The following is a 19,397-nucleotide window of genomic DNA, read 5'->3' as shown; positions in this document are numbered from 1 at the left end:
TGAGCTGGGAAAAGGAAGTGAGATACAGCAAGTAGAGCAAGCAGTTACTTTTTAAAGTTCCTGGATTATTTGTCATGAACATTTCAGCATTTCAGGTTTTTTTTTTAACTTGTGCTTTAGGTCAGTCTGAAGAAATGTGAAACATACAACCTGAAAACTCTAAGAGGACCTTCAGATTACCTGATGGTTGCTGACAGCATAGATGCTCTTGAAAAAATAGAAGTTTGCATGAATGGATGGATCAAACAAATTGAACAGGTGATACACTGGACAAATGTGAAATATGATAACATCTGCATATTGGCAGATGAGTTTAATCCTATTGGTGTTATAGTTACCTTTCTACAAATTTAGATGTTATCCATCTCTTTATTTTACAATATTGTTGATATGTTTCATGTGCTTTTGCTTCTCAATGAGAATATTATTGAGAGCTTTTCCATCTACTAGTAAATAGAGCATACATGTCTTTGGAAGCTTAGTCCCCTGTCTTTGATAATCACCATGTGGCTGAAGTGAAAAACAGTGGTTCCCAGTGGATTTAATGAAGGAAAAAGGAACACAATTATTGAGTGCACACTATTCTCAGTGGTCACAATTGTACTTTGAAACATGCTTTGCGGGTTATTTGCAGAAAATGTTGTCTGTAACAGTGTTCTTGGAACGCAAGGAACAATATTTCCTATTCAACTTGGAAATAAAAGGCCAAGCAAAATTAAGTCTCTTGTGTGAGGTGGTGGCAGAGTTAGATAATTTATCAGGAGAAGTTAATATTGGGAGTTAAATATAGAATTAATCTGTGCTATCCATGCAGATAAAAAATTTTAACATCACTCACTAACATTACTGCATAATGAAAGGTTCTTGCAGAAAATGACCAGGTGAGAAAGGAAGCTGATGACCTTGGACCGCGAGCAGAGCTTGATTACTGGAAAAAGAAATTGTCAAAATTCGACTACCTTGTGGAGCAGCTGAAGAGCCCAGATGTGAAGACAGTGCTTGGAGTACTCACTGCTGCTAAGTCCAAACTGCTGAAGGTTTTTATGTTATGTTATGACAGATGCAGAGACTAAAAATGCTCTTTATACCCTAGTTCATTTGGTGATGTTTGTAACAATGCTGGTGGGGAAAACATTGAAGCATCTTTGGCTTTTGTTTTCTTTGTACTTCTCTATTCTTCAGCTTGAGTAGATAAAGTTTAATCTAGTTTAATTTATGGGAGAAGAATGGGATTGCTCTTTGTCTAGAGGCTGATAATGTACTGCATCCCCATGACTCAACAGAAATAATGAAAGAAAACTACCCCCTCTATTTTTTTAAACATTTTTTTCATGTTACAGTGCTTGTGGGATCATGGCCCTGAAATTAGCTCAGTTGGTTAGAGTGTGGTGCTAATAACACCAAGGTTGTCAGTTCAATCCCTGTATGGGCCATTCACTTAATAGCTGGACTTGATGATCCTTGTGGGTCCCTTCCAACTCACAGAATATTCTGTGAAATAACTTCTTACATTGACATAACAAAGTTAAAGACCCATCACAAACAGAAAAAAAAATAAACCAAAAAACCTTGGCTCATCAAAACGAGATTTGAAACAATTACATTGTGACATATTCATCATTGATATATTTTACAGCAGTTTGACTGAACACTACTACTGACAACTTCTTGAGCTGAGTGACCTAAACTAACTGTATGTTCAAAACCGAGTTACTAATGCAAAATAAGGACCTGTTCCTTATCTTCGGTGAACAGATTTAACTCTAAAGTAACAGATCTGTGCTTTCAAACGTGTTTAAAAGCTAATGACACAATACAATGATCTCAAAACATTTTTTTCTGAAATCTGTGGTTTTTTTTTTTCAACTTTCTATTCTTAGAAGTGGCGAGCATTGGATATTCGCATCACAGATGCAGCAAATGAAGCTAAAGATAATGTGAAGTATCTGTATTCTCTGGAAAAATATTATGACCCGTTATACAATAGTGATCCTGTAAGCAGAACTTTAAATTCTTAACATAAATGTCTTGAGAGAACTAACATGGATGTGTGCTATAAGATTGACTTGGAAAAGACACAGAGAAAATTTTAGATATGCATCTCCAGTTTCAGATTTTGTGCAGTTAAGGTGAAAGTAGCCTAATGAGAATTTCTGGCTACAAAATAAAGTACTTGTTACTTATACCATAGTATCTGTAAAACTTTTGATCTGATGACGAAACTGGATTCTGTGCTATGGGAGAAAGTGAAATCTTTACTCTAAAGGAATAAACAAACCTACAAAAAAGATGGTTTACTTTGTGCTCCCAGTGTGGGTTTTTACCAAGGAGGATAGTGGTGCCTGCTTCAGAGATGTTTAGTTTTGAGATGGTGTGGCGCTTGGGGTGAAAGCCACATAGGCATGGATTGTAAACCCTTTCATTTGTTGATATTTACTTGTAAAATTTTGAGAACCAGTTTGTCAATAGAGTAAATAGAGCACTGTCATTGATTTGGAAATTCAGACACGATGAAGAGATGTCTGTAAAACCTTTGGCCCATTCATAGGCTGAAGACAGGACTACTAGGCTTTTGAAATGGTGCTTTTCTTCAAAATATTTAGTAAAAGGTATTTCTCTTTTACACAAGACTTACTGAAAACCTCAAAGGGTATGGAGAATTAAAATGTGTGTGGTGGGTTAACCTTGTCTATGCACCATGGACTTTCTCAATCTTCTTCATTAGAATGGGATAAGAATACGGTATGAAAAAGCTCATGGATTTTTCAAAGACAGAGGCATCACTTACCTATTATAATTATGGGCAAAACAGACTTGACTTGGTGAAAAGTGTCTTTATTGATAGTGAAAATACATTTGGGAAGTGACAAACAAAGTCAGAAATTAAAACCACATTTCCACACCCCTAGGAATCTTCCTTTAACTCCCTCTCTCTCTTCCTCCTCCCTCCAAATGGTGCAGGGGAAGAGAGGGCTGTGGTCAGCCTGTAACAGCTTCTTTTTGCTGCTTGTATTCCTCTAAAAGTCTTCCTTGCTGTGGTGTGGGTCCTTCCCTCAGGCCGCAGGGAAACACCCGTCCCACAGGAGTCTGTCCCAGGCCGCAGGGCCATCCCTGCCAGGGTCTCTCCTGCCCTCGGGGCTCGCAGGGCTGTTTCTCACCCGGTTCCCCTCCCTCAACCCTGGCTGCTGGGCAGTGTTTTGCCCTCCCTTGCCCAGGCTTTTCCTGGGGCTCTCCTCCACCCGCCCGTGGCTGAGGGGCTCAGCCATGCCCTGCGCTGGGGCTGCTGGAGCAGCTGGAGCCAGGGTTGTCTGCCTCCATACAGGGGCTGCCCAAGCTGCCAGCCCTGGGGCTCCTACACCCGAAAGAGTGGGATACAAGATCACCTCCTCCCAGGCGCGTCACCTATTGTATATCATTTTATATTATCTAAGCACCAGTGCTATAGGAAAGTTGTTCTTCATAATTCCTTTATTCAAATAAGCATCATGAGGCTTAATGTGATTTCTGGACTCTCTTTACATGCCAGCTTACATCAAGTTTAGCAACTGAGCTGTCATGGTTTGAGATAACCCCAAAAATCCTAATTCCCTAGTCTAAGCCCCCTCCCACATCTCAACCTAATGTGAGATGGGTTTTTCCAGACAAAACACACCAGACTCCAAAATGGGGGAAAGGGAATATATTACAATGACTGTACAAATAAATATTATAACACATTATACACACGATCACAACTATCTCTACCATGACATATAGTATTTACAATGGATCAGATCTCTTCTCCCCTCCAAATAAAAGTCCAGGAGGGAAAGAAGGACAGATCCCTTCCAGTCTCAAAACAGGAGTTTCTTCTAAGGCAGCAGGTCTCCTCATCTCATGCATGCAGCAGTAACTGGATTGTTGTAGCTGGACCTCTGTTCAATACACACAAGGGGGTCTCCAAGCCCCTTGGCCCGTCGTCTCCAAAACGAGGGTCTTTCTCTTCCGTGGACTATGTCACCCCAGACAAAGGTCGCATACAAACATACTTTTTTTGTGAAAAAAGGGGTTCTTTTGAAGAGGCCTTTGCCTCCATCAGATATCACTCACATCACTCACTGATCAGAATTCTTCCAGCCAAGACTCAGAATTAAATTGTAGAGCTTGGGGAATGAAGTAGGCTAGGCAGCTCTGCAGGAGAGGCCTACGGACACAGAGGCAGAACCATTCTGAAGGCCATGTTTAGAACACTCCTGCATTTGCTAATTGGGTGTTGAGCTAATGTGTGGTAACAGAGGTACTGAGCAGAGTTCAGACTGTGTGTTTCTTTCCAGGTGTCCATGGTGGATGCTATTCCAGGACTCATAAATACAATTAAAATGATTCAGAGTATCTCTCAGTATTACAACACGTCTGAAAAGATCTCCTCACTGTTTGTGAAGGTAGGTGCTGAGCCTGAAAGGAAATCTTCACAGATTGTTTTCTGTGTTGTTCCTTGAGTGAGAGAGAAAACGCAAAGGGACCAAGCAACTGGAGAGGCAACACATCAGTCAATTTAATGCTGCTTTTTGAATGTATAGAGACTTGGAAACAGTGATAAACTACTTCAAATTTAGGACTTATTTTACTGCCTGTAATTTGGAGTTGTAAGAACTTTTTCAGACTTAAATCTCACCCCTCATGTGAATAGATGGAGTAACTTTTTGTTACGAGTTTTACCTGTTATGAACTGGGTTTTTTTGTGGACCCAATTATATTAAATTCACATTGCCCTTAAACCTCTATATGTTTGCATAAAGAAGGAAATGGAGTTGGAAGGACAACCTATTCTTTAAAGTCTATAGTCTTATGGACCCTTGATTTTACCTTTGCTTTCAGAAAAGGCAAAGTCTTAAGACTTTGTAACCCTCAATGCCATTTCGAGTTTAGTACAATGTGTTTAGGTTTAGGATAAGCATAGATAATCAACAACATTTTGATGGTGTCACATTCTGGAGGCTAGGTGTTGCAAGGAGGATTGTCAGTTAATGGGGCTGGTATTTCGTATTGCTTTTTTTCAGCCTTTAGGCTGGTGGAGTCAGAGGAGTGTGGTGAGACTGAGAGAATGGCAAGATCTGCTTTGTCTTGAAATGTTTTTTTTTTCACAAAGTTAAAACTGCTTTTAGGTGACCAATCAGATGATCACAGCTTGTAAATCTTACATTGCAAACAACGATACAGCCACTATCTGGAATCAACCTCAGGAGAGAGTTATGGAAAAGCTACAAGCAGCTATTAGACTTAAACAGGTAGGTGGGAAGAGTGTATGGAAAACAGAATATAAGGGGATGTTTAGGAGGGCCTGAATAGGAAAATTTTTTTTATATGAGGAAGCAATATATTAGTGAAGGAACATGAAGCAACTGAAAAATATCCTTTGGAACTGGAATGTTTATATTAGAGCTAACAGGGAATTTAGTCTGGTGTCTGTTGATGTTCTGGAAGCAGAATGTTGATGTTCAGTCTAGCTTAACTATGCTTTTTATAAGAGCATTGTTTGGATTTTCATGCCTGTATTTCTCTAGAAAGTTTTTTCTCACAGTTGTGGAGGAATATGCAACAGAAATGAAACCAGAGGGAGTTATTGAACTGGATGTGTTCCAAAGACGTGTCGACAAGTATGCATTTAGAAAGGGCAATTTACTGAACTGAGAAGAATTCAGCTGTTCAGTTTGTGTGGACTTGTTAGGAAGATAGCCTTTATTTTTTTTTAATACACTTCTGTGACCATTTTGGAATTTTATTTTTCTTTCTTCCCTTTAAAGCACAGTATATTATAGGATAATTCAGCTTGGAAGGGTCCTCAGCAGATATCTAGTTAAACCTTTGACCCAAAGCAAAAACAGGGGTGGCTATAAGATCAAACGTGGTTGTCCAGTCCCTTATCCAGTCCTGTGTTGAAGTTCTTCAAGGAGGGAGAGACTGCACAGCCTTTCTTGGCAACGTTGCACTGTTTGACTGTCCTTAAGGTGAAAGATTCTCTGCTCACATCCCGTCAGAACATCATCTGTTTCAGTTTGTGTCCTTTCCCTCTTCGCTTCTGCCCATGTGTTACTGTGAAGAAGAGCCTGCCTCTGCCTTTTTGATAACCTCCCTTTACATATCAGGAGCTTCATATTAGGCTTTCTCCATTATTATTTTTTGATTCCTTAAGATATGTTGGAAGATTAGAACTTTATCCCAACAACTTCTGAAGCAACAAATCTTGCATACTTCTAGCACACTTTAGTGTAAACTTTTATGACATCTTACCATCAGCAATGAGTACTAAATTTATATATTTCTATAAATATATATCTAATTATTCAGTTGCTGCATTAAAATATGTTGAAAGATTAGTTTTTTTATTTGAGTCTCATCAGTTACAGAAGCTTGCAGAAAACGAATAGATTAAAACATAAAATTTTAATCAGTAACAACTTCGGAAAGTGTGAACCCATTGTATTGATATCTCCAAGTGTGGTTTATCATACATAAATGTGATAAAAATAATGAACATTATATTATAAAGAAAACTACTATTGAAAGAAACCATTTCAAGCAAATCTGTTGACTATTTGACTTTGGAAAGAATATAATTTTAACATGTTTGGAGTAAGGTTTGTGCCCAGTTAAGAAAGCAGAATGAAAACTGGAAACTGCTATGGAGCAGCATTCTAATGTTAGAAGGGCTTTTGTTCTTGAAAGTGACTTTTGAATCATGATTACTCAGTAAACAATCAGCACACAATCATTTTCAGTCTCTGAAAACTGAAATTTGTGTTGTCATCTTGGTTATCCAGTAAACACATCAAACCCTGCTATAAAATAGAGAGAACAGAATTTCACGCCAGCTAAGGAAGTGTACAAATACATATTTGTGTAGTTCATTCATTTGATGAAATGTGTTGCTGGGTTCGTTTTCAGAGACAAATTCTGTTACCATCTTTGTAGTGTTCATGATTGTTTGTTGATGAAACTTCTACTTGCTATCGAGTTAGGATAATACCTGTCTGTGTAAATTTTGTTCTAGCTAAAGACAATGCCTTTTATTATATGCTTGACATTTTTCTTTTAAATTCTTTATTTTAAGGAGTATCAAAATTGCTTTCACAAGATAAAAGAAAATTTGGAGCAAAATCCAACTGAAAGACAATTTGATTTTAGTGAGATATATATATTTGGAAAATTTGAAACCTTTCATCGTCGTCTGATAAAGATAATAGATATTTTCAATACTATGAAAACCTACTCAGTTCTACAGGAATCTAAGATAGAGGGATTGGAAGGAATGATCACAAAATATGAGGTACACAGTAAATTTTGGATGTCATGTCAGTCTAACTTGAACCTTAAAAAATAAATAATTATGAAAATGAGAAATGGTTATCAAGAGAAAAATTAACTCTGAAATTGTGCTTAAATTACCGGGTAATAGCAATTTAAATATGTGATTGCTGGGGAAGTGAACAGACAAGGTGAAAAAGGTCCAACTGAACATGTGAAAGAGGTATGCTAAAATCAAAGTTGATTGAAAAAAGCAGTAAGATGGGGGGACTTTGTAACAGGGGTAATTGGAGTCATGGTTTCATGCTATGATCAGGAGAAAAATTGAGAAGTCCAACATTTCGAATGTTAAGCTAGCTGGGACCAGAATTGCAGACTGTCTTCATCTCTTGCCCATTATTCTAGGAGTAGCTGATCAGTGTCTGCCACTGAGGCTGGCTCCATTGCCATGCTGGTTGATGCTGCAAATTTTCCTTGCAGCTTGGGATTAAAGCAGCCACATTTCTGTGCTGCATAAATACAAACAAATAGGACTTTGAATTCTTGAAAGAAGTAATGAAAAGAGAACTAAAACAAATAACATTCCCCCCCCAAAAAAAAACCAGCCAAAAACTTGGACTCTTAGATTTAATTTGTTTCACTAGAGAAATAGTGAGTTCAATTCCAGCAAAAGAGATTATTAAGTTTACTTAAAACCTGTATTCTAGGTCTAGATCTAGAGTACAATCATCAACTTTGTGTTTTATGAAGGAAGAATGATTTAATTCACAAATGGCTATTTTTAGTGTGTGGGAGAAAGAGAAAGGACTTACCTGATTTGCACTGGAAAGCTCTTCAAGTTTAGGCTTTTTTCTTTTGTAACAGTAAAATCCCTTTTCTTGTTAGCATTACTATGCAGTTTTCTGATCCTTTTTTTTTTTTTTATAGAAGCGAGACTTGAACAACAAGGAGCTCTTCTAAGAATATAGATGTGCTAAATCATGTTCTTTTCTTCCTTATTTCTGACATGACTTTCTTTTCTAACAAGTAGAGTCTTCCCTGCTTTTACTGAGCGTGAGTTAGCTTACTTTGTTGCATATCTTTATCAGTGCAGCATCATAATTGTGGCACCTTTAAATATTAGAATAAATCAGAAGTATTCAATGTGTGGACATTGTAGATTGCTTTTAGAGATCACATGTGATGCAGTGGCAGTACAGGCAAATGTGGCATTCTAGTCTGCTTTACCCTGTCCTTTGCGTTTTTGTTATGGCCATGAGTCAATCACTTTGCTTTAGTTAAATAACTACACGGTAAAATCTGCATTCCATGACCTTTCCTAATTCGATTTACTCCCTCTTGTAGTTCTCAGGTTTGGATTCGTTGAATACATCTTTCACAGTAGCCAGTTTTCTGCTTTGTTCTCTTCTGTAGTCTTCTGAGAGTTAACCAGGGCACAGCTAAAAGCATAACTTGGTCCAAGAGTTTTCCACATGGGCAGGACAGGTGTGGACTGGTCTGAATTTTGCTTCCAAGAGCTGCTCTCTAAAGGTGTACCGCCAGGCTTCTCAGCAACTCAGGTAGCTGAGAATTTCCAGATCATGCAATGAAGGTACTATTTTGATAGGCTGGAACACAGGAATCTCATTTATTTGAGGCATTTGTATTTGAAAAGCTGCCTGTGACCATTAGCCCAGATTGTGCTGCAGTCTGTAAACTCCTCATTATCCATGGCAGCACCCAAACCTGAAGTAAGAACTTCGTGTGAAACCCAGCTACTCTGAAGTCAGTTTCTTTTGGGGAGGAGGATAAAGGGAAATTATATATGCTTAGGTAAAAAATGTTACATAGAATGTTCTGGATAGTATGTATAAAGGGCAGAAAAGTGATCATACTTTTTTTTTTAACAGTGACAAAATTGAGGTACTAAAGTATTTGACGCAGACCATAGCTATAGTTATGTGACCTGAAAATTTTTAGGAAGTTCTTATTTTACAGTTCTTATCCATATCTAGGATTTGGTTGTTGTTAGAGGAAAATATGCAATAAAACTTAAATTCAGGTGGCTTATGATAAAATGGTGAAAGTCTGCTTTGCTGAGAATATGCTGAGCTTTGTGGTTGTACTGTGGTGAACTACTAGGATGTTGAACAGTAGTTAATCATTAGAAATCCTTTGACTGTGTGTACAGCTCAAGGGAGATGCTGATTAAGAGGTACTTTCATTTGAGTGGACAGCAGCTGTGTAAGAGAAGCCAGGAATACTAAGTCCTGGGCTGGAGATGTGCTGCATCTTACTGTGACTTTTGAGTAGTCTGTTTATCTATGAAATCAGTTGTTTTAATTACATGGAAAATAATAATGTGAAAATATTTTTCTATGTTGAACTTTCTTAACTTTTAAATAGAGATCAACATCTGCATGAGAGAATGTTTAATAGGTAACAAATATCTTTGATGAAAAGTTATAGTCTGAATTTTCTGTCATTTCTAATTGACTTCAAACAGAAGTAAATAATACAATGAAATTCATATAACCATTACACCAACTTGTTTCCTGCAAATATATCATTCAAGTGGTTTGCTTATATTGTTCAGCAAATACTGACAGCTAATAGCAAAGGTAAAATATGAGTGTGCACATCCAACTGTGCTAAATATTTTGGTCTGGTAAGTCTCTTTGATAAGAAAAATTTTTATGATAATTTTCTTCTTCTGTGAAACTGTTTAGAGCATTGTTGACAACATGAAGAATAAGCATTACAATTTTTTGGATCAACGGAAGACTGATTTTGACCAAGACTATGAAGAGTTTTGCAGAGAGATAAATGATCTTCATGTAAGTTTTATGATTCAAATACAAATTTAATTTACTGATGAATCCGTATGAAAACCAAAATATCTGTGTGAGTTACCACCAAACAAATTATGCAAATCTCAAAGTTTATATTTTGGAATTGAAAAAGTATTCTAATGTATCTCCAGTTTAAAGCTTCCTTTTATTATTTTTCAGACTAGTTTCATGGAATAGGCCATTGAGGGTCTCCAACAAAAGGATTTTTCATTGGTGTATGCTAGCAAGAGTAACATGAAAATGGGTGATTTCACTGAGTGAATGGGAGCATAGTACAAATAAGTCAGATAATTAACTTTCCCATAATTTTAAAATCACAAGCTGGTGTAAGAAAAGGGTATCTGTAGAAAAAATATAAATTAAATGGGTGTCTTGCTTTGGCTGCCAGAGAGGTAAGCAAGCATTCTTCGAGGTCTCTCAGCATGGTGAAACATTGGGTACAAAAGCTTTTATTGGTTGCACAGCTACAGAGGGAACAAGGAAAGAATGCCTCAAAAACTGACTGTGTTTTGTCTAATTATTGTGGAAAGAAAGAAAGGGAAAATTAATACTTATTGAGAATAGTTTTACATAAAAAAATTAGCTTCTAATATATTGCATAATAAATCCTGTCAAATAATGCCTGGCATATTTGATGTGTGTGCCTTATGGACTTCTCTGATGTAGAATTATTTACTCTTCTTCAGGATCAATTAAGGATTTTCATGGACATCACCTTGGAAAATATTTTGAACACTCAAAGGGCACTGAGTATGTTGCAGAAATTTGAAAGGTACTATGTCCTGTCTAGATTGCTAAAACTCTGCCAGGCAATGAAAATGAGACACTGAGGATGGTGGAAAGTGAGGGGAGCGGAGCAGGAGGCATCTCCTTAAATATGAACAAAACCAACTCAACCTCTTCTCACTCAACTCTTCAGCTCTGTTGAGGGTTGCCTTTTCAGTAGTTTGAATGAATAACAACCATATTTTTTTGTATCAGAAAATTAGAACTGTAAGTGGACTTTGAAGTTCATCTTTCAAAATTAGCATCAGTACAGGAATACTTTGTGTCTGTTAGCATATTTGCCTTAGCTTTGTGCTTGAACAATGACATTAATTTGTTACCACAGTGCTGCTAGGAGAGAGGAAAATGCTTCTGTTAGGAAACAGTGAAATTTGTCTTGATAAATTAACATTGTTGAAAAGCAGCCTTGCTCTTTATTCTGTCAGTTCTTTTATTATAATATGTTTAATGGAATACACTGCTAGTGGTGAATTGGTTACAGTTTGCTGCACATAATTTCAGCCCAGTGTTTGAAAACAGTGACAAACAGAAAATGTGTAGGCTTACTTGGAAACTTTTATCATCTGGTGTAAATCTTGGTTGTTTGGAATCAGGTTGTGCCAGCATTTGTTCAAGCTGAAAACTGCTGCTAAAGTAGTTATAGAGTTTTAAAGTAGTTATAAAGTAGCATGCAAGGGAATCTGGAACAACTATATTTTCCAGCCATGCATTAGAAGATTTCGGAAGGGTTGAAAGAATTTTTTTCATGATTGTTATTTTTCTAAGCAGATTACAAATTCCAAATCTTGGCATTGATGAAAAGTATCAGAAAACATTTCAAAAGTACGGCCATGACATCGAAACAGTCTGTAAGATCTACAGCAGGCACAAACAGGACCCTCCACTGGCCCGTAATCTGCCTCCAATAGCTGGTAAGATCTTGTGGGCACGTCATCTATTCCATAGGATCCAAGAGCCCATGGAGACTTTCCAAAGGCACCCAGCAGTTCTGCAAACACCAGATGGCAAGCGCATAATCCGCAACTACAACAAAGTAGCAAAAGTTCTTATGAAATTTGAAGTGATTTACCACAGGGAATGGCTTCAGCAGGTAAGAGAGTTGATTTTGATTAGGATATTAAAAAAAAAAAAAATCCCCCAAAAGGTGGTGGATTTTTTTGTTGGTAGAGTAATAACATCCTACTTTACAGACCAGATTGGATTCCCATCATTTCAGGCCTTAGTGAAATGCTGGGTTATAGCAGTGTGAAGAAATGTAGCAGTAGTCAGGTGTGCTAAACTTTAGCCTTAGGATGACTCTTAAGTGACAGATGGAATAAGAAAAGGCACTTTATAAGAAAGTGTTCCTATTAAGAAATAGGACCTGTAGCACTTGTAGCTGAATTTAGGAACAACTGAAAGAACTTCATTATAACTAAGAAGTTAGAAAGTAAAATATTTATTATGGAAATGTCTAACGAACATTCAGTGGTAGGCTTAGCTGCCTCTCCGTCTCTGCCATGTTCTTCTGACTCTGATACAAGATCATCATGTGTGGGGCGAAGAGTTTTCTGACACATACTGTGCCTTGATGGAGCTGTCAAGCACATTTGCCTTTCATCTTTTGCAAGTGACTATGACATCCAAGGCACCTGAACTGGTGCCTTTCTTTATGAGGTCTGAGTAATCAGTGATTCAGTCGTTATCTGTGCTAAAAGTAACTGTCTGGTTTTTCCAAAGCAGAATCAAATCATGCTTGGCAGCCATATAAATTTGCTAAGCCTGTTGCAACTATACTCATTAGGTGGGAAAAAAGGTGGGATTACAATTTCAAATTTTGAAACGTACACCTGTGGAAATATATGAAAAGTATATCCACTTTAACATCAATTCACTTGTCTACCAGGTACGGCAGGAAAATGTGACTACTGATCAGTAGTCTTGTCTCTCGGGGAAACGAGAGTGCAGACGGGTGTGGACGTGAGTGTCACAGAACACAAGGTGGAGCTCCTGCTCTACTCCTGAACAAAAGGAAAACGAGAGGGGGAGAAGTGTCCTGTAGGGAACACAAATGGAACAGAAATAGGGCGGTAGCTCCTCCTATTTTTTATTCTTCCGTACAGTGTACATAGTTAAGTGAAGTGGCACTTTCTGAATATTTCCAAACATTTTTCCCTCCTTTTGTCTGTTTGTTACTGGATTACCTTGTTTATCCAGGTTTTTGTTGTTGTTATTGTTTTTAAATAGCATAAGATTTAAGGCCATTATATTTGTGCTATAGCAAATGATGTTCAGCTTGGACGTATTAAAATAATACAATACCTAGAAGTGTGAAAGTTACTATAATTCTTCAACAGTGTAAGGTTCATGCCTTCAATGTACCCTTTATTTCCATTACCAATTTCTGCTACCTTAATGATGTAAATTACCTGAGGAAAAAATACATAAACAGGAGAGGAAGAGCTGATAGTGGGCATAATGGGTCTGAAGTCCAAAAAAGAGTGCAGTAAGATTTTCTGTTGAACTTTGCAGAAAAAATTGAGCTTCTGTCTAAGGGAGTTGTCCTTTTTTTTCTGAGACTAGTGGGTAGAGCATGAAAACTTCACTGACAAAACATGGTTACATGATTTCTTGAAAAATGCTGTGTAAAATGTCTTGATAATACATAATACTGCTGAAATAAGCAGTATAGTCAACTATAGTTTAGACATTGAAAGGCAGTGCGAATTTTCTGTGTTCCATAAAAAAAAGAAAGTACACTGAAAGATATCAATGGCTTTTGAAACTATTGCCTAAAACCAAGCTCCATTTCAATGTAATGTGATACATGAAATTTGAGGAGTGAATAAAGAACAATAAAATTACATTGCCAAAAGGACAGTAGGAAGATAGGAATAGCAGCAGAGTTTTTAGTGTAGGAAAGATTTCCCTGCCTAAGGCAGGACTTCTTCCTGCTATCAGCTAAATTTTTCATGTGTCATGGTCTTATGAATGCTCTCCCTTCTCACATAGAGAACAAATGGTATTCTAACATTTAAATAAGGCAGTTAAACCAATTGCATGATTAGGCTTTCCTTTTAAGGATTAAGAAAACCCAAACTATAATAAACATTAATTTTTATCTTTTAAAAGATTTGCTTAGTGGTTGGATATAATTAGGAGTGCCATTAAAACTGGAGTGTGGTTTATCTGTTAGGTAATGGAAAACAAGCGAAAGGAGAAATGGGGATAATTTTATTCGAAAGACGTATGAAGAAGTTATCCAAGAACACTTCCGTTCATTTAGAAGGTTGAGTGCAGCCTCATTGTAGAATGTGTAATAAGTTCTAAGGAGATGAGAGTTCAGATTTAAGATAGTTGAAGAAAGAAAGTCTGTAGCTCTGATTTGGTTTTGGACTGTGGAAAGCAGCTTATGATATCCAAGAACAAATGAAAAAATATCTGTCAGATAAAGATCAGTTATGTTGTTAAGCATTTGGGTACATATAGATTGTGTTAATAAGTTTTTGTTGTGGATTCATACCATATCAATCCCTATTGTCAGCCATACTGGATTTTATTATCTGCCAAAGTGATATTTATGTCCAGACCAAAGTATTTTGTTGTAGTGACTTGTCTGATCATGAATGATGGCTTTGTTTCCTGCAGATTGAATTAATTAAAAGAGGACTTCAGGCAACTCTCTTGGTAAAAGCTCCAGAAACAGGAGAATTATTTGTGAATTTTGACCCTCAAATATTAACTTTAATCAGAGAAACAGATTGCATGGCTCACATGTGCCTTGAAATACCACCATTTGCAAGTATTATTCAACATCAGAGAGACTGGTATAAGAAGATTGTCAACAATTTGCACGTGGGTTTATTTTAGTTATTTTTATGTATGTGTAGCATACACTAAGATGTTTAGGTTCTGTACATATGGAGGAGGAAAAATGAAGATCTCAACTATTATGCAATAAGAAAACATTGACAAATCTATTTTTTCATTTGTATGACTGTCCTGAGGGACTTTTAAAAAGAATTTCTGGCCTTCATGCTCTCTGTGAAGTCACTTCTCAGATGCATGTATTTAGGGAAACTCTGCAGAGTTTGGGAGAGAGATGAGGATGGGGAGGAAAGGGGGCTTAAAAGATGCCTCATGCCGTTGCCTGCTTTCTAAATGATAAGCAATTTATCTCTCATCCAATAGTGAAGTCAACACTGGACAGACTTTGTTTTGAGAGGATAGCTGGGAGGAAGGAACAGTAAAGGTAAACAATAAAAGTGTAAAACGTCCAACAAGGAGCAGCTTTGTTCTGGCACCAGTATTTTTCACAGATGTCTGTGGAATAGTTTAAAAAAGAGAAGCCAAAACTTCCCTTTCTCTCGTGTTTTAAATCCTTTGGATCATTTTGTCTGCTTATGAACAGAAGGTTCTTGATGACTCTAGATGGAAATTCAAAGATAGGTGTCCAGAAAACTATTATTTTAAAGGATTACTTGATTCTGAAATGAAAAAAAATCCTATTAAGTCATAAAGTTACTGCAAAACATGTGAAACTAGATCAGCGGGTTAAAGATGCATTAGAAAGTGAATAAGTGAATGCTATATTAAAGTTCTGGTAAGGCTGGTCTTATTAGAACTACTGAAAATTCACTTAGGTGTACTTTTTTAATTGGGCTTTTTCTTTTCTGTAACACCTGCTTAGAGACTGAAATTTGCAACCTTTTTCTATCTCATGATTTAAGCCCAATAGGCAGCCAAGGATCACACAGGTGCTCTGTTACTCCCCTCAGTGGGATGGGGGAGACAATTTGAAGGTTAAAAGAGAAAACGTGTAAATTGAGATAAAGACAATTTAATAGAGAAGGCAAAAGCTGCATGCACAAGGAAAGCAAAATAAGGAATTAATTTACTAATTCCCATTGGCAGACTGGTGTTTAACCATCTCTGGGAAAGAAGGCAATATCACAGCTACTTGGAAAAGCAAACACCATAGCTCTGAATGTCCCACTCCCTCCTTCTTTCCCCAGCTTTTATTTTTAAGCACGATGCCGTAAGTATGAGATATCCCTTAAGTCAGTTGGGGTCAGCTGTCCTGACTGTGTTCCTTTCCAACTTCTGGTGTGTCCCCAGTCACCAACAGGGTAGTGTGAGAAGCAGAAAAGGCCTCAATGCTGTACAAGCACCGTTCAGCAATAGCCAAAAAATCAGTGTGTTATCAACACTGTTTTGGTGACAAATGTAAAACATGGCATCATGTGAGCCACTGTGAAAGAAATTAACTCCATCTCAACCAAAGCCAGTGCAATCAATCTACAAAGATTGATTTTTATGTGAAGTAATACTTGCACTAATATAAAGATCAACAAAGAGTAAACGTCTGCCAAAAAATTATGAAAACCTTTCCTAAACAACTAATTATTGTTTCCTAAGAATTTAAGTAATGTACATCCTGGTGAACTGTCTTAGTTTAAGTTCTCACAAATATGTGTATGTGAAAGGATTCAAACCAGTGTATATTAACTAATGTTTTAATTCTCTGTTTATTTCAGGTGATGCTGGCAGAATACAAAAGAATTAAACTGAAAATACAACACCCTATTGAACAACTGATGGTTCCTCGATTAGCAAATGTAGATGATGCTATCCAGCCAGGTCTTATGTTACTGACCTGGACATCCTTGAATATTGAGAAATACATTAATACAGTTTTTTACAAGCTAGGTAGGTAATTTTAACCTCTTCTGTACTGCAGGAAACCTCTGTTTTATAACACCATCTTCTTCTTGTCTCACGTTTGTCAAATTTTTACCAACATGGATGGGATGGCAGTTAGGATTATACAAAGCATAAAGTAGTGTGCAAAAGGTCCTTTGCATTCTGAATTCAAGGAATTATAGCTACTTTTTAAAAGAACTCCCGGGTTTCAGGCTTTTCCTAGCCTTGCCTTTTTGTTTCTATAATGTACAAAACAATTTCTCACGGAATAATACCTCAACTCAGTTGGCACTTCATATTAATCTTTTGGTTTTTTAACATCTTTAAAAAGATGTTTTTATCTTTAAAACTAATGCACACTTGGACAGCAGCTTTAGGAAACAGGTAAACTTGTAGTCTTTTCAAAAGATTTATCACAGGTTGCACTGAGATGTGTATTGTTGCTTAAGATACCAGATTCCTTTTGTTTCAGCTTAATTACTAGATCAAACAGATTTTGTTTTTTGAAATTACATAAGCAGTTAGAGCAGGAATTTTCTTTAGTTGAAATGGCAAATTAAAATGCATTTTGGATGCTAACCTGACATTACGCTCAATTTAATTTTGAATAATACAAGTAGTTTGAGTCTGGAACAGGCACCTTTCTGCTATTTCAATTTCAGCATTGAGAGCATATTGCTATTAAACTGTGAAAATTCTAGTGATTGCTTTTTGTTAACTATTATTTGGCTTCTAATGTTTGTTTGAAGCATAGAGATTTTGCTTGCCAAAAGTTTCTGTTGCTAGTAGGTTCTCCAAGTGATAACTAGTTCAAGCTATAGGACAAGATGAAATATTCTTAGCCCTCAAATGTATTTGTATTTGAAATACATATACTTTAAAATTATTCATATATATTTGTGTAATAAAATAATTACAAGTATATTAAATAATATATAATGATATAATATATTATATTTATATGCTATTATAATTATCTTTAGCATATAGATAGCATATGCTAGGTAAGCATATGTTATGCAAAAAGACAATTATGATTTCTGTAGTGAAGCTCACCGTAAAAGTTTAGATGTTTGAAGTGAACTGGTTAAGGTGTAGAATTTGTATAGAATTGAGTATGGTAGTTTATTGAAGTAAAAATTTAAACAGGACTCTAGAAAGACTATTTTTTCAAACTTTTAAGCTTGTCTTGAATCTTCTGTTTGCTTCAAAAGCTGGACTGGAGTTATTGCTTGATCGAGTGAATGACTTGGTTGAATTTCGTATTGATGCTGTCCTTCAAGAAATGAATAGAGTGCCACTCTGTAAGTTACCAGAAGAGGAACCACTGAGCTGTGAGGAATTTCTCCAAAAGACTAAGGTTATTAGAAAAAACTTTCATAAAGAAGAGTTTAATGACTTTGAATTATGATATGAGATAAAAAATGTTGAATGCAGAATTAATGAAGTGTGCATGGGATATGCATAGAAATCCCTGCTTGCTTGGCTGGGACCTTAAAAAGGAACAAAAGTACCAAATGCAAAGAGGTCTGAGCTGAGATGTTCTTTTCTGAGCTTCTTAATGTCAAGCCAACTACTGTATGATGTTTCTTTTATGCTTTGATATCTTTAGAATGTTTTACCTCTGTGACAGAATCTTTTTTTTCATTGTTCCTTGTTAGTGCCTTTAAATAAGGCACTGATGCCTGAAGAGAGTACATACTATGGAAATGATTGTGTCCTGAGTATCTTTGTTAATGTCAAGCTGTCCCGAGTTGGTAATGGTGTGTGTAAGATATATGCAGAAGTACCTGGGTGAAGGTGTTCTTTGAAGAGCCCCTTCCTGCATCCCATCAAAATACTTTTATGTTGAGGAAAATTAGCTGTAAGCGTGTAAATTGTTAATTAGAAAGTTGATTAGGGTCATAATAAAATTGAATGTCAGAATTATTTCATGAGGCAATAGTGTGATATTCTGGCATTTTAGGGTATAATGTCTAATGTGTTTCCTCCTGAAATAAACTTTGTGTTGAAAAAGATTTTAGAAAGTCATGTAGGTAAACCCCATCCCTGGTCTCTTGTAGCACTAAATACTACAAATGAAAATTTTGCTTTTCTTAGCGTATTTAACGATTTAGTCTTTTCTCTTTTGGCCCCTGTAACAGTTCACCTTGTTGTTAAATACAAAGTAAAATTTTAGATAATATTATATGGAATGAATGGTTGGTTGTAAACCTCGTAATCCATGGTTGTTTGTGTTGATCCTGCTGCTTCTGGTTGGGCAGGTACTAAAATGTATATTCACTAGAGTAAAAACATGTGACAGTGAGCACAAAAACTTCTTTGCACTCTGTGATAGCTTGAAAACTCGAACTGCTACATGGCAATTACACCACCACAACAACCATCTGATTTGAGTTAGCAGAGTAAGTGGTATACGAACCCCAGGTACAGGTACAATGAAAACAGTAACAACATTTTTAAGCTTATTGTAGTTTTTAATTAGAAGGGACTAGAAATAAGTTCTATCACCTAAGATGTGTCTTTAAATTTCTAAAGAAATTACTGCAACAAAAATAGTTATCCAGTGGAAAAATTCCAGACTACTTTGTTTAGCGATTGTTGTGATATTGCAAATCAGATCTGCTTTCTCTCTCAACTAGACAGAATCATAATAAGAAGGTCAAAGATTGTGTCATAAAATTTGGAAATGACTGAAACTTGTAAATGGCTCAATTTTTCCAATTAGTGATTTTTAATTTTTAATTAATCAAAGGTAGCCAGGTTTGATTAAGCTGAAAGAAATATAAGATAACAAAGAAGAAAAAAATTAAA

General features: G+C 36.4%; 1 protein-coding gene across 9 annotated transcripts in view; it reads left to right on the top strand.

The window, feature by feature from the left end:
- Nucleotides 1-19,397, top strand: part of DNAH5 (dynein axonemal heavy chain 5) — a 113,885-nt gene that overhangs the window by 10,565 nt on the left and 83,923 nt on the right. For 6 of the 9 annotated variants that reach the window (XR_004359257.1, XM_032699993.1, XM_032699974.1 and 3 more), the window contains 12 exons: nt 121-258; nt 861-1,037; nt 1,881-1,994; nt 4,314-4,421; nt 5,145-5,267; nt 7,091-7,306; nt 9,993-10,100; nt 10,802-10,887; nt 11,670-11,991; nt 14,529-14,735; nt 16,418-16,589; nt 17,798-17,943. Coding sequence is in view for 8 of the 9 variants with exons in the window: in XM_032699993.1 (XP_032555884.1) it covers nt 121-258; nt 861-1,037; nt 1,881-1,994; nt 4,314-4,421; nt 5,145-5,267; nt 7,091-7,306; nt 9,993-10,100; nt 10,802-10,887; nt 11,670-11,991; nt 14,529-14,735; nt 16,418-16,589; nt 17,798-17,943 (1,917 nt within the window). In the remaining variant the exon portion in view is untranslated. Of the gene's footprint in view, nt 1-120; nt 259-860; nt 1,038-1,880; nt 1,995-4,313; nt 4,422-5,128; nt 5,268-7,090; nt 7,307-8,250; nt 8,338-9,992; nt 10,101-10,801; nt 10,888-11,669; nt 11,992-14,528; nt 14,736-16,417; nt 16,590-17,797; nt 17,944-19,397 lie in introns of those variants that run through there. The other 3 variants (XM_032699965.1, XM_032700000.1, XM_032700008.1) reach the window with 3 other exon arrangements.

Source organism: Chiroxiphia lanceolata, chromosome 1 (assembly GCF_009829145.1).
Source record: "Chiroxiphia lanceolata isolate bChiLan1 chromosome 1, bChiLan1.pri, whole genome shotgun sequence".
Taxonomy (NCBI): domain Eukaryota; kingdom Metazoa; phylum Chordata; class Aves; order Passeriformes; family Pipridae; genus Chiroxiphia; species Chiroxiphia lanceolata.
The sequence above is the reverse complement of the archived record's forward strand: the minus strand, read 5'-3'. Positions and strand labels throughout refer to the sequence as shown.